The sequence below is a fragment of the Lucilia cuprina genome, chromosome 4, assembly GCF_022045245.1.
Source record: "Lucilia cuprina isolate Lc7/37 chromosome 4, ASM2204524v1, whole genome shotgun sequence".
In the NCBI taxonomy this organism is placed as follows: domain Eukaryota; kingdom Metazoa; phylum Arthropoda; class Insecta; order Diptera; family Calliphoridae; genus Lucilia; species Lucilia cuprina.
Genome location: NC_060952.1, coordinates 76,153,346 through 76,166,897, shown reverse-complemented (window position 1 = coordinate 76,166,897; position 13,552 = coordinate 76,153,346). Strand labels below are relative to the sequence as shown.

The 13,552-nt window shown below is 37.3% G+C and overlaps 1 protein-coding gene across 1 annotated transcript in view; it reads left to right on the top strand.

The window, feature by feature from the left end:
- LOC111684871 (E3 SUMO-protein ligase RanBP2) overlaps positions 1-10,724 on the top strand; it is a 54,357-nt gene extending 43,633 nt beyond the window's left edge. The window contains exons 2-5 of the mRNA XM_046947912.1: positions 649-1,686; positions 1,752-7,133; positions 7,978-9,847; positions 9,921-10,724. Coding sequence (XP_046803868.1) covers positions 649-1,686; positions 1,752-7,133; positions 7,978-9,847; positions 9,921-10,216 — 8,586 coding nt within the window. The 3' untranslated portion in view covers positions 10,217-10,724. The remainder of the gene's footprint in view (positions 1-648; positions 1,687-1,751; positions 7,134-7,977; positions 9,848-9,920) is intronic.
- Positions 10,725-13,552: the final 2,828 nt, after the last annotated feature.

Here is a 13,552-nt window from a genome sequence, read left to right as displayed (position 1 = left end):
ATAGATAGATAGATAGATAGATAGATAGATAGATAAATAGATAGATAGATAGATAGATAGATAGATAGATAGATAGATAGATAGATAGATAGATAGATAGATAGAAAGTTCAAATGAATGCAAATATTTCATCTTTATAATAGCTACCATCAGGAAGTAGTTAATTATAATCAGGTTTCAGGATTTTTCTAGTGACTTGGTTAGTATCGATGCTTTGCAGAACTCAACCATAGCGAATGGTAGGATACAGAAACGAATTACTTGCGGTATTTTTCTTAGAATCTCTGCATCTAAATGTAAGACAATTGATACGTTGGCAGTGATACCCGTTTTACTGTGTATTTACCTATTGGGGTTTTACTCTTTTCCCATCTCTAATAATGGTTGGTGTTGTAACGATTCGCCTGTGGCCGATAGGTATTTCCTGACCTTGCAACATATTTATATAGACATTTCTTTTATAGAGATTTCTTTTATAAATTATTGTCTTCATTTATTTGCGATGAGTTCATATTATACTCTGCGAATGCTCCCTTCTCTTCTTTATTCCTTGTTTAATGTATATCCACTCAGCCCTTTTAAAATGAACTAAATATCAACAAAATTTGTTTAACTAATACTCTTCTCATAATAATCTTTTAATTTTAGCGTCACTTACGCAGTTTCACTATTGCAAAACTCTATTATAAAGTCAACGAATTCGCCACAGCCGAACAATATCTTTGCTCTTATTTGAGCGTTAAAGAAGACAATGATCAGGCTCATAAATTACTTGGCCAATGTTATCAACGCCTTAAAAAACCCGACAAAGCTTTACAATCATTTCAGCGTTCCTTACAATTGAATCCCAAACAATCGGATGTTTTAGCCGAAGTTTGTCAACTATTGTTGGACGATAAGAATTTGAATAGTAATAAAGCTAAATATTGGTGTGAATTGGCCGAATCGGAAAAGGTTCAAAATGAGGCTGTATTTTCTTTACGTCTAAAACTTATGAATAAAGATAATCTAGGCACTAATCAGGTGGAGGAATTGATTCAAAAAGAAATCTCCGCACGACCAAATGATGTACAATTGAGAGTGAGACTAGTGCGTAATTACGTGGAAAAAAATCAAATATTAGATGCTTTCAAGTATGTACATCAATTGGAGATGAGCCACAAGGATGAATTTGTGACAAGCAGTGAATGGTATAATGTTGTTTGGCTAGTTTTGAATAAATACGAACAAATGCCAAATACCAAAAAAGACTGGGACTTTTGGCTATTGTTGGCCATATGTTTGGAACGTCAGGTTCATATATCATTCTCCTTGACAGCTGGCACCTCTCTAATAGGTGGTGGTGTAACTGAAACAGCAAATTTACTCTTCAACTTGGATCAATATCTTTTTAAGATTTCACAGTTGTCGGAGAAGTTTTGTGCCCAAAAGGAATTGGTAGAATTGTTCCTTGAACATTACCGCGGTCAGTTATTGTTGCATGCCACTGCTTTAATTTTTAAACGAGAATTATTGCAAAATAAAAATAAATGGAAGGAAACTACCAGAGCTGTTTTGCCTCTTTTAATGTTGGCCTATCAAATCGAGGCACCAGACACCAAAGAACCCTGGATGAAACATTGCGATGAGCAAAGTAAACAATTAATAGCTCTGTGGCAGAGAGAGGGATCCTTCCGTTGTGCTCAGGTACATATTTTAAAGCGAAGCAATAAATTTAAACATTTTCTAAAGAATTTATTTCTATTTTATAGATGGGCAGAACTTTACTTTCCTGCATCAACGATGATCCTGCAGTCAACAAGGAAAATGCTCATAATATTAACAATTTATTGGGTTCTCAGTCATCAAGCTTGTGGAATAGTAATGATGAACTCTTAAGCCAAGTACGCCAAACTTGCAGTGATCGGCAATGGAGGAAAAATATTTTTGCTTTATTATTCTGCAACAGTGACCAAAAGGTTAAAGAACAATCATCTCTTTTTGCCAAAAGTCCTAAACTGAGTGAACCTCTGTACGAATTGCCAACATATGCTGATATAGAACGTTATGAAGATGCTGCCCAGTACTTAAGACCACAGTCTTTGCAACACATGGTCTATTTGTGTCTGGGAAATGAGAATTTGGCTTATGTAAAGGCCAAATATTTCAGTGGTTTAAATTTCTCCACACAAAATCTATCGTTCTGTGGAGCCGAATCCTTAAATCAATTGGATGTTGATAGTTTCCTTTATGCTGCCACAATACAGGCCAAGAGAGCTTTGGAGGTGGATAGAGAAGCCTTTGATAACTATCAGTCAGGCAATAGCACTGCTGCTGGTAAACCTAAAATTTTGCCATTTGTTAATATACAGAATCTGCTGTGTTCGGAAGAGCAGTCACAGTGGTGGCAAGCTGCGTATATGGTGTACAAAAATCTAAGCAATGGCAGTGATTTGGCTGAACTGAGAGCTAGTTTGCAGTATGGCATCGAGGCTGTTAGAGGCATTAATGGACCCAAGTTAGACATGGCTATTGTATTCAAATTGGGACAATTGTTTGTGGCCCGAGCCCAAGATATTGTAAAACCCATAGAAAAGGCATTCCTTGAAGCCAGAGCCGAATCAATCTATAAATATGGTTTGAATATGATGAAAATGCATAACAAGGGCGTTTTGGAACCCTTCCGCAAATATTTCAAGTACGCTAAGTCTCAAAGTTCGGCCGCTGAACGTGATTTAGCCGCTGCAGCAGAAGATGCTGTTTCATATTTGGCAACACGTTATTTCAAAAAATCCGAATATGAGGATTTAATTGAAGAATTGACAGGTATACAACTGCCCTTTGCCACCTATTTACAAGCCGAGGCTTATCGCAAACTCGACGAGGCCAGCAAGACTCCTAAAAAGACTAAACGCATGTATTTGGATCGTGCCAGTGATTGTCTCAATCAAACTTTAGCTTTACTGAAAAGCAGTGCTCATGCAGATCCCAATCATCCTCTTAACTCCGTCATACACAGCGAAATCAAAAGACTACAACAGGCCTCAGCACGTTATCTAAACGATTCCAACACTGTTTTCAGTCCCAATTCAATACACAACAATTCCAGCACTTATGAAGATGCCGAAGAAGATTTCTATGCTGAAAACCCGATCTTAGCGTCTGGTTCTATCATGAATTCTACTCGTGCTAGACGTGAAACAATATCCAATGCCAATGCTTTAATGTCTTCACACAATCTGGAAATGGAAAATCTAGTAAAACAAATGGCCAACACTTTGACCATGCTCAAAGATGAAATTATGGAGACTCTTAAACCGGAATTACGTAATGTTACCAAGGAAATTTCTAGCTTAAAAGAAAAACTCTCCAGTGTTGAAGATGCCATGAAGAAAATGAGAATTTCTTCAAATCCACCCTCTAGGGATGATGCCTCTAATGTTTTAGATGATTTGTATCTTATCGAGGACACTTTGCAGCAACAGTTGTATCAGCAGCAACAACAAACAAATGCCAATCAATATGCTCCTAATGCGGGTGGTGTTTCAAATGGGCCAAACATGATGTCCAACTCACCATTCATGGCACAGCAGCAACGTTTGCAGGCGGCAGCTTATAACAGCCCTATGTTTCCACCTAATCCACATAATTATCCCATGAACTTCTATGGTCATCCCAATCAACCCAATCCCTATATAATGACACCACAACCGGGAGCACCACCCATTAACCAACGCCCTGGTCCTCTACCTTCATTGCCGTATTTGGAACCTACAGTACCAGTACCACCGGCTGGTTTGAACTTCAATATGCAGGCATCCTCGACACCTTTATTACCACCACCTAACCAACCTCCTGCACCTTTAGCTGTGGAGCCCAATAGAACTAGCAATTTGTACAATTTGTTGCAACAGCCACCGGTATCAATCACACCCAATATCACCAATATATCAGCAGCACCTCCCACCATACCCACCTATGCAAACACTCCCCTTACCCATACGACATCTATGAGCATGCCAGTACCAGCTGCTAATACCGCCCCAATAAATATAACACCAACCACTACTATGCAATTCCATAAAACTTTAAATAACCAACCCGTGGAAAAGGGTCCACCCGCTAATGTGGTTATAACTAGCTCTGATCCTTTACCTAATCCCAATAGCATTCCTATACAATCTCAACAGCAAACTCCTTTAAGTGTTACCATACCCTCTCATCATATTAAACCAAGCTTAGTAAGCCAAGCACCACCACAACAAGAAATAGCTCCATTGGCCAACAATAAAACAGTAACAACCACTGTTAGCTCCACTACGAATACATTTGGTGTCACAATTGCTACCTCAACGTTTAGCTTTAAACCTCAAATTGCAGCAGCTGCTGCCCAAGCAAACAACGCTTCCCAAGCCAATGATACCCTTAATAAAACTTCTGAAAGTGTGGGTAGTGATTTTAATAGATCTGGCAACGAGGAAATTGAATACGATCCACGTCCTGACTTTAAACCCATTATTCCGCTGCCCGATGAAATAGAGGTACGCACTGGTGAAGAGGATGAAGAAGTTATGTTTTGCCATAGAGCTAAATTATTCCGTCATTTGGATAAAGAGTGGAAGGAACGTGGTATTGGCGATATTAAGATACTCAAAAATAAGGAGGGTAGTTCTCGCATTTTGATGAGACGTGATCAGACCCATAAAATCTGTGCCAATCATGTCATTACACCCGAATTAGTCTTAACTGTACCCAAGAATGAAACTAAGGGCTTTATATGGGCGGCTAACGATTTTGCTGATGAATCTTTACAATTGGAGAAATTCTTTGTGCGTTTCAAGTTGCCCGAAACAGCTAAACAATTCCAGGAAGCCTTTAAAAAGGCCCAAAAAGAAGCTGAAGAAAAAACAACAGTTACAGCAACTAAAAAGGAAGAAAAACCTAAAGTCACCACCGCGGTATCAAATGCTACGGCACCATTTTCATTGGCCAAGTCAAATGTAACCAATTTTGTTACCAGTACACCAGCGCCAAAGAGCGAGACCGGTTTTGCTGGCCAAGGAAAAGCTGTTTTTGGTCAACCCATAACTCCAGTGCCAGCTACTACTGCTGCTGCCAACACACAAGCTTCAAAATCATTATTTAGCGGCCTTAATTTGTCAACAAAATCTTCCACAAACACTGAGACACCAAACAAACCTGCAACCACTAACTCGACTACAGCTTCACCATTTGCTAACTTTACTTTTGGAAAGCCAGCAGCAGCACCTACAGCTGTTACACCAGCTGTAAGTGTGGCTAAAGTCACTACCACCAGTAGTACTGCTTCACCTTTCGCTAGTATCTTTAGCAACTTGTCAACCTCTCCATTCACAAGTACACCCAGTACCACCACTACAACATCTGCTGCTGTTATACCCACTACCGTTAATGAAACGGCCAATGCCAGTAACTTAAATAAATCTACAGCTTCCGACAATGAAGACGAATATGTACCAACAGCACAATTTAATCCAGTCATACCGCTACCAGATCTGGTAGAAGTGAATACGGGCGAGGAAAACGAAGTGGTACTATTCGAACATCGGGCTAAACTCTTGCGATTTGATAAAGAAGCTGGTGAATGGAAAGAACGTGGTCTTGGCAACATTAAACTGTTGCAGGACAAAGACGATATCAATAAAGTACGTTTGGTTATGCGTAGAGAACAGATACACAAGCTATGCTGTAATCAACGTATATATAAAGACACTTCCTTCAAATATGCCAAAAACTCAAAAACCGCTTTATCGTGGGCTGGTCAGGACTTTTCTGAGAATGAGTTGGTTACTGAAATGTTGACGGTACGTTTTAAACTTCCCGAAACTTGTGCGCAATTCTTGGAAGCTATACAAAAAGCCCAAGCCCTTATGAACAGTGATGGTGAGGAGGCCACTTCTAAAGCCAATGAAAAGAAGAAAGAATCTGCTGATGCTAAACCAGCTAAAGGTTTTGGTGATGCTTTTAAGCCGAAAGCTGGTTCCTGGTCTTGTGAAGCTTGCTACATATCAAATCCTGCTGATCAATTGTATTGTGTAGCTTGTGATACACCTAAAGATAATACGGTTCCCAAAAAAGAAGCCAACTCAAATATTTTGGCCACCAGCAGCAACACTAAGTTTAGTTTTGGTTTTGGCGCTGCTTCTCCAGCAGCAGGACAAACTCCAGCTGTCACTAGTAAGCCTACATTAGGATTTGGTACACCTACAGCCACTACCAGTATCACAAAATCGAAAGACACTGCAACTCCTGCTGCCGGAGGATTTGGTGATGCCTTCAAACCAAAAGCTGGTTCTTGGACGTGTCAAGGTTGTTATTTGTCCAACGAAGGTGATGCTATCTATTGCAAAGCTTGTGATGCCCCTAAGGATGATACCGTTCCCAAAAAAGATGCCAATACCAATATTCTAGCGCTTTCAAATCCTTCACAAAAATTCAGTTTCGGTTTTGGTTCTCCAGCTACAGCTAGTACTACACCAAAACCAAATGAGGCTAGTACACCTGGCAAAGCTCCCGCTACAGCTGGATTTGGTGATGCTTTCAAACCTAAAGCCGGATCTTGGACATGTCAGGGTTGTTATTTATCCAATACAGCAGATGTGGTTTATTGCAGTGCTTGCGATGCTCCTAAAGATGATACTATTCCCAAGAAAGATGCCAATACCAATATATTAGCACTCTCCAATCCATCATCGAAATTCAGTTTTGGATTTGCTGCTACCCCTGTAACAGCTACTGATAGTTCTAAATCATTTACTTTTACACCACCCACTGCAACTTCTACAACATTAAATAGCACTCCTTCGACAACAGCTAATGCACCTTTGGGTAAATCCACTTTCAGTTTTAGTTTATCCTCCAAAGCTATGGAATCACCAGCTATGCCTGGTGCGGGCGGAGAATCTACTCCAAATACATTTTCTTTGGATAAGAAAGAATTTAGTTTCACTCTCAAACCCAAGAGTCCTGGTAAGGCGGGTAAAAGTCCTTTGAAATTCGGTGGTGCTGGCGGTGATGCTGATGGTGGCGCCGGTGATGATGATGGTGAAGCCGAGTATCATGAAGAGGAAGAGAATAATACATATTTCACACCTGTTATACCATTGCCAGATAAGGTAAGTTTTTGAGTTCCTTTTAAATTTAACATTTTTATACAAGTCATTGCAATTGTAATGAATCGAGTGTAGAATAATTAATAATTCAATGTGTTTGAGTAAAATTAAATAGTCTAGTATATAGCCTATATAGTCTATAGTCTTGTCTATAGTCTTATCTATAGTCTAGCCTATAGTCTAGTCTATAGTCTAGTCTATAGTCTATTCTATAGTCTAGTCTATAGTCTAGTCTATAGTCTATTCTATAGTCTAGTCTATAGTCTAGTCTATAGTCTAGTCTATAGTCTAGTCTATAGTCTAGTCTATAGTCTAGTCTATAGTCTAGTCTATAGTCTAGTCTATAGTCTTGTCTATAGTCTTGTCTATAGTCTTGTCTATAGTCTATTCTATAGTCTAGTCTATAGTCTTGTCTATAGTCTTGTCTATAGTCTAGTCTATAGTGTAGTCTCTAGTCTATAGTCTATTTTATAGTATAGTCTTTAGTGTAGTCTATAGTCTAGTCTATAGTCTAATCTATACTCTAGTCTATAGTCTAGCCTTTAGTCTAGTATATAGTCTATTCTATAGTCTTGCCTATAGTTTAGTCTAGTCTATAATATAGAATATAGTCTAGTCTGTTGTATATAGTCTAATCTATAGTCTAGTCTGTAGTCTAGTCTGTAGTCTATAGTCTAGTATATAGTCTAGTCTATAATGTAGTCTATAGTCTTATCTACTCTAGTCTAGTCTTTAGTCTAGTCTAGTCTAGTCTATAGCCGAATATGTCATTCTAACTTATTTAATTTCAGAAACACAAACACATTTATTTATTTTATTTATTATTTTCATGTCAAATTATCCAAAGATTGAAGTGAAAACCGGCGAAGAAGACGAAGAACTTTTATATGTACATCGCGCTAAATTATATCGTTTCATTGATGGCGAATGGAAAGAGAGAGGTTTGGGTAATGTCAAAATTTTACGTCACAAGGAGAACAAAAAATTACGTGTTGTCATGAGACGTGAACAAATTCTAAAAATCTGTTTGAATCATGTGCTCAACGAAGATGTTGACTATAAGCGCAAGGATGATAAATCTTGGCTATTTGTGGTTAATGATTTCAGTGAAGGTGAGGTTGAATTGGAAAAATTCTCCTTACGTTTTAAGACCAAAGAAGTGGCGGAAGAATTTATGGCAACAGTTAAAAAGGCTCTAGATGGAACAGCAGAGGTTATTGAGTCACCAGCCAATACATCAATGGCAACACCCACAAATAATACACAAGCATCAACTACAGCTATGGGTATAAGTGAAGAGGATAAAAAGAAGGCAGATAAATTGAAATTACCCCATGAGTTCTTTGCAACTAAACCAGCATGTACCGGTTGTAGAGGTTGTGATCCAGATAAGTTTGTTTTTGCTGATGTTAAAAATCTATCATCATTTGTTAACAAGGAGGATACACAAAATCCATTGGAAGTTATGGAGTTGCCTGCTTTGACCATCAACAAAACGACTATAAATCGCACTTTATTAAAGCAAAGTCCTTTGTCAAAAACCAATGTTAAGGCAGATACCACTAAAATGAATGATAGTATTTTCTCTGGTTTTGGTGGAGCCAATTCTACAGCTTTTACCCCTTCAGCAACAGAAAAACCTGCAAACACCACATTTTCATTTGCAGCAGCTCTGAATAGTACCACTAAACCAGCAGAAGAAGCCAAGACATTTGGAACAGCAGGTTCAGGAGGATTCTTATTTGGTTCAGCTGCAACAACCGCCACAACTAATGTAGGCGGTGGATCGATATTTGGTGGATCAGCCAAAGAAAATACCCTTAGTTTTTCAACTACATCGGCAGATAAGACAGCAACCAAATCCATCTTTGGTGGTAGTAGTACCAATACAAGCTCTGCTCCAATATTTGGCGGAAAACCTGTATTCGGCAGTTCGGCTCCCGTTTTTGGATCTACCGCCACAAATGCTAATGATACCACCAAATCGATATTTGGTAATTCTGGTAATACCACACAAAGTGGCGGCAATGGCACTGGCAATTCCATATTCGGCTCATCTACTAATACTACAACTGGTTTTGGAGGATTCGGCTCGAATAATACACAAGGTTCAATATTTGGCTCAAGTTCCTCGGCTTTGCCTACATTCGGTAGCTTAGCAAAAGATACCAATACAACACCGTCATCAGTAGCAACTGGTACTACATTTGCCGATTTATGTAAAACATCAACAGCAGCTGTAGACTTTGCCAGTTTGGCAGCTAAAACCAATGCAAATACTCCACAGACTGGTGACAAATCCGCATTTGTAGATTTATCAAAAACCTCAACAGCCTCAATTGATTTTGCCAGTTTGGCGAAAGCCGGCTCAAATTCTAACTCCTTTACAAAATCTACTGATAAGCCGGGCCCTGGAGGCTTTATTGGTTTAACACATCAAAATGCTTTTTCCAATTTCTCAAAACCTCAAGCAGAATTAGATGCTTCGGATAAAAATGCTTCCACAACGAAAGCAAATGAATCGCAAAAAAGTGTAGGCGGTGGTGAAGGAGGCGGTGATGATAATGAAGAAAACTATGATCCTCATTATGATCCCATCATAGAATTACCCAATGAGGTGGTGGTCAGCACTGGTGAAGAGGAGGAAACCAAATTGTTTGGAGAGCGAGCTGTACTATATCGTTGGGATGCCACCAATAAAGAATGGAAAGAGAGAGGTAAGTTTGTTAGATAGTTTTTTTTTTTTTAATTTTAAAGTAAATCATTAATATTTTTTGTTTGTCTTTCTAGGTGTGGGTGAATTAAAACTTTTACTACATCCAGCCAAACAAAGTTATCGCCTGGTTATGCGTCGTGAACAAATTCATAAATTGGTCTTGAATCATGCAGTCAATGCTGATTTTCATTTCAACAACATGAATAACAATCCCAAAAGTTTTGTTTGGGCTACATTAAACTATGCCGAATCCAATGAGGGAGAATTGGAAAAACTAGCGGTGCGTTTCAAAAAGGTGGAATTGGCTGAAGCCTTTAGCAAACACCTTAATGACTGCATTGAAAATTGCAAGAAACGTGAAAATAATTAAAAACAATTTTATCTAAAGAACAAACAAAACAATATCCAATTGTTAACGGAGTAATAAAATAAAACAAAAATTAACATTTAGTTTTACAAATATATATTTCTTTCTAGGATTTGTTTATTTTATTTTTTTCTTTTTATTATTTTGTATTTACTAGTAATAATAATAATAATATATTTCGTAAGTTTATGTTTAGTATGTATTAAAATAAATTATTTATTTTCTGTGGACCACCTCTTTATTTTATGCACTGCAGTTGGTCTGGAAAATTGTATTTTTTTTCTATTTTTCATTTTTTCAAAATAAATGTATCAATTTATTCTAGTACTTTTTATATCATTTAACTTATTACAAATATTTTTTTTTTTTTGGATTAATTTACCAATGTTTAGAAAACATACTTTATTATAATTTTATTTTACCAGGAAAAAATCTTTGTTGAAACTCTTATCTTAAGTTATTTTCATAATTATTAATGGTATTCAAATAAAAAGTAAAAGAAATACAATAATTAACAAGCAAGAGTGTTATATTCGACTATGCCGAAGCTTTTTTTGGTTTTAATAAGGATCTCGATGCATTAAGCACTCATATTGCCAGTTTATCACATGTGTGTCCAGAGAAAACCCCACCAAATGATCTATACCTTTTTATAGGAAGTTGGAGCATCCGAACTTAATTTCGTCAAAAGTACCCTACACCAGTCAGTATGTATGTTAAAAATGGGGATTATTTAAAAAAATAAAGCATTTGGTTTATTTTTTTAACTTTATTTCGGAATATTTTTACTTTTTTTTGGCAAAAAAGAGATTTTTTTAAGAGGGCTTAAAGGGGAGTAGGGCAAAATGTGGCCCTATTCTTAAAAATGTTGGTTGGGGGAGTTAAGTCTTCTTCAATATTATTTATGTAGAATTTAAAAGAGTTATTAGTGTTTGTAAGTGAATTTTGACCTTTAAGTCATTTTCTGAAGGGAAGTTTGTATGGGGGATAGGGTCAAATGAAGCCCGATCATTATAAAAATCGGTAGTGTCATTTAAAGTTCTAGAAAAATAAGTTTTGTCGACTTTTGTTAACATAATGGATCATTTAAATTAATTATAAGCCAAAAGGCCATATTTGGGGGGTACGGTTGTATGGGGGCTAGTCGAAATAATGGACCGATTTTAACCATTTACAATAGGCTTCGTCCTTGGGCCAAAAGAAGCGTGTGTGCCAAATTTCATCCAATTATCTTGAAAATTGCGGCACAAAGTTTACATGGACAGCTAGCCAGAGGGACGGACGGACATAGCTTAATCGACTCAGAAAATGATTCTAAGCCAATAAAGGGTATAAACACGCGTTTAATGAAGACAACGCATAACTTATAACAGTTATACGAAGTAGTGCATTAAATAAATTAGTGTGGAGTAAGAAGTAATTATGTAGAAAGCCCAGCAACAAGCATAAGCCTGATCGTCCTTAAGAAATAAAAACGATGACGCAAGAGTTGTTCCCAAACTCGGACCTGAATAACAACTCATGTCGAAACTTATATACCCACCATCAAACGGTATGCATGCAGTAAATGGAATGATATTTGACCGACTCACTTAATGGTCCCGTTGTGATACCCTATAGCGGATTCTGCAAAAAGAAAACCAACCTATGGGACATTACAAGACCGTTATTAACATGATATTAAACGAGCCAGAGGCACGAATGAACGTTTCTATCTTATGTATTTCAATATTAGATAGAGTCGTAAGTTCCTGCAATGTTGGACTGCCTAGAAGCAGAGGCAGAGAAAGTGTTCTACAATTTCCACTTCGTCCTCACTTTGCAATAGTCATTGTATGGAAGATTTAGTCTTCTTGCATGCGCACCTATAGTACAATGCATTGTTAGGATTGCTACCTGTATACGTAGTCTCATCCTTGAAAGCCCCCTCAAACAAAAGGACCTTTGCTCATCATAGAGAGGCCAGGTCTTTCTTGATGTAGATGTGATGACCATCTGGTCTGAGCAGAACCATAGAGACCTTACAACACCAACTAGTATGTCAGTATCTCCTATGTGAATGCGTGAACCATTTTTTGCTAGTTCGTCCGCTTTTCTATTGCCGGGAATATTAGAAGACCCGGTACCCAGAGTAGATACAGGCACAAATGTTTCGCCATCTCGTCAAGAGACACCGACATTCAGACTGGTTCGCTGTACTGACAGCAGGTTTACTGTCAGTATAAATTCTGATATTAACATTGAATATCCTATAGTACCTCATCCAGTCAATCGCTCTTTTTATAGCTGAGGTTTCAGTCTGTAGGACGCTGCAGTAATAGTTCAGACTGGTTCGATGTACTGACAGCAGGTTTACTGTCAGTATAAATTCTGATATTAACATTGAATATCCTATAGTACCTCATGCAGTCAATCACTTTTTTATAGCTGAGATTTCAGTCTGTAGGATGCTGCAGTAATCGTCAGACAGCTTGAAGTCTGACTGTCTGGTTTAATACTAGTTGATGGACCATCAGATCGGCAGGCAACCATTACATAAGTGTGAACAATGCATGTGGTGATCGCACCAGTGATCATTAGTGCAGAAGCACGGATTATTCCTTCAGTATAATTGCAGCAGGTGGATTTTTTCCGAAGCTACATCAGAATAATCTTTATAACCATGTCGAAGATCCATTTTGCAGTCTTGGGACTAATTCCCCATGTCTTACCTACATGTGAACAACGCGATAGATGTCTTAGAGGCTCTCGCTTTGACGTTCTATAAGCATTAGGTTGATTTTATTATGAGATTTTGGAATAAAAAATTAGTTTCGTCAGTAAACAACGATAGGCTTCCTAATTCAGGGCCACTGTATATGAACGTTTAACTTTTTTAACTAAGCTTTAGTTTAACTGCTCCTCGAAATACTCAGTTTGACAGTCTATTTTAACCTGGACATTTCTAGATATTTCGTTACATTTAATTAAGATATTATTTTATAGAAAAATTATTACATTTAACTTCAAATAAATGTATGAAATCTATAAATCTGAATGTTAACCCAAATAAATTAAAAAAATACAATTATAAATATTTAAAAATCTGAAAATATATTAATATATTATTTTTAAACAATAACCAATTTATCGAATTTCACCACTAACATGGTTGTATTTTTTACAAATACCAAACACTTCCTAAACATATTGACAAATTGTCAATTTGACATATTGTGATTTTTATTAGTTGTGAAACTCTGAATTGTAGAAATACCTATTAAGAAAACAAACTTTTTAACAAACTTTTTTCACTTTTGGCAAACTTTTTTTCAGAGTTGCAAAAAAGGTACTTTTTCT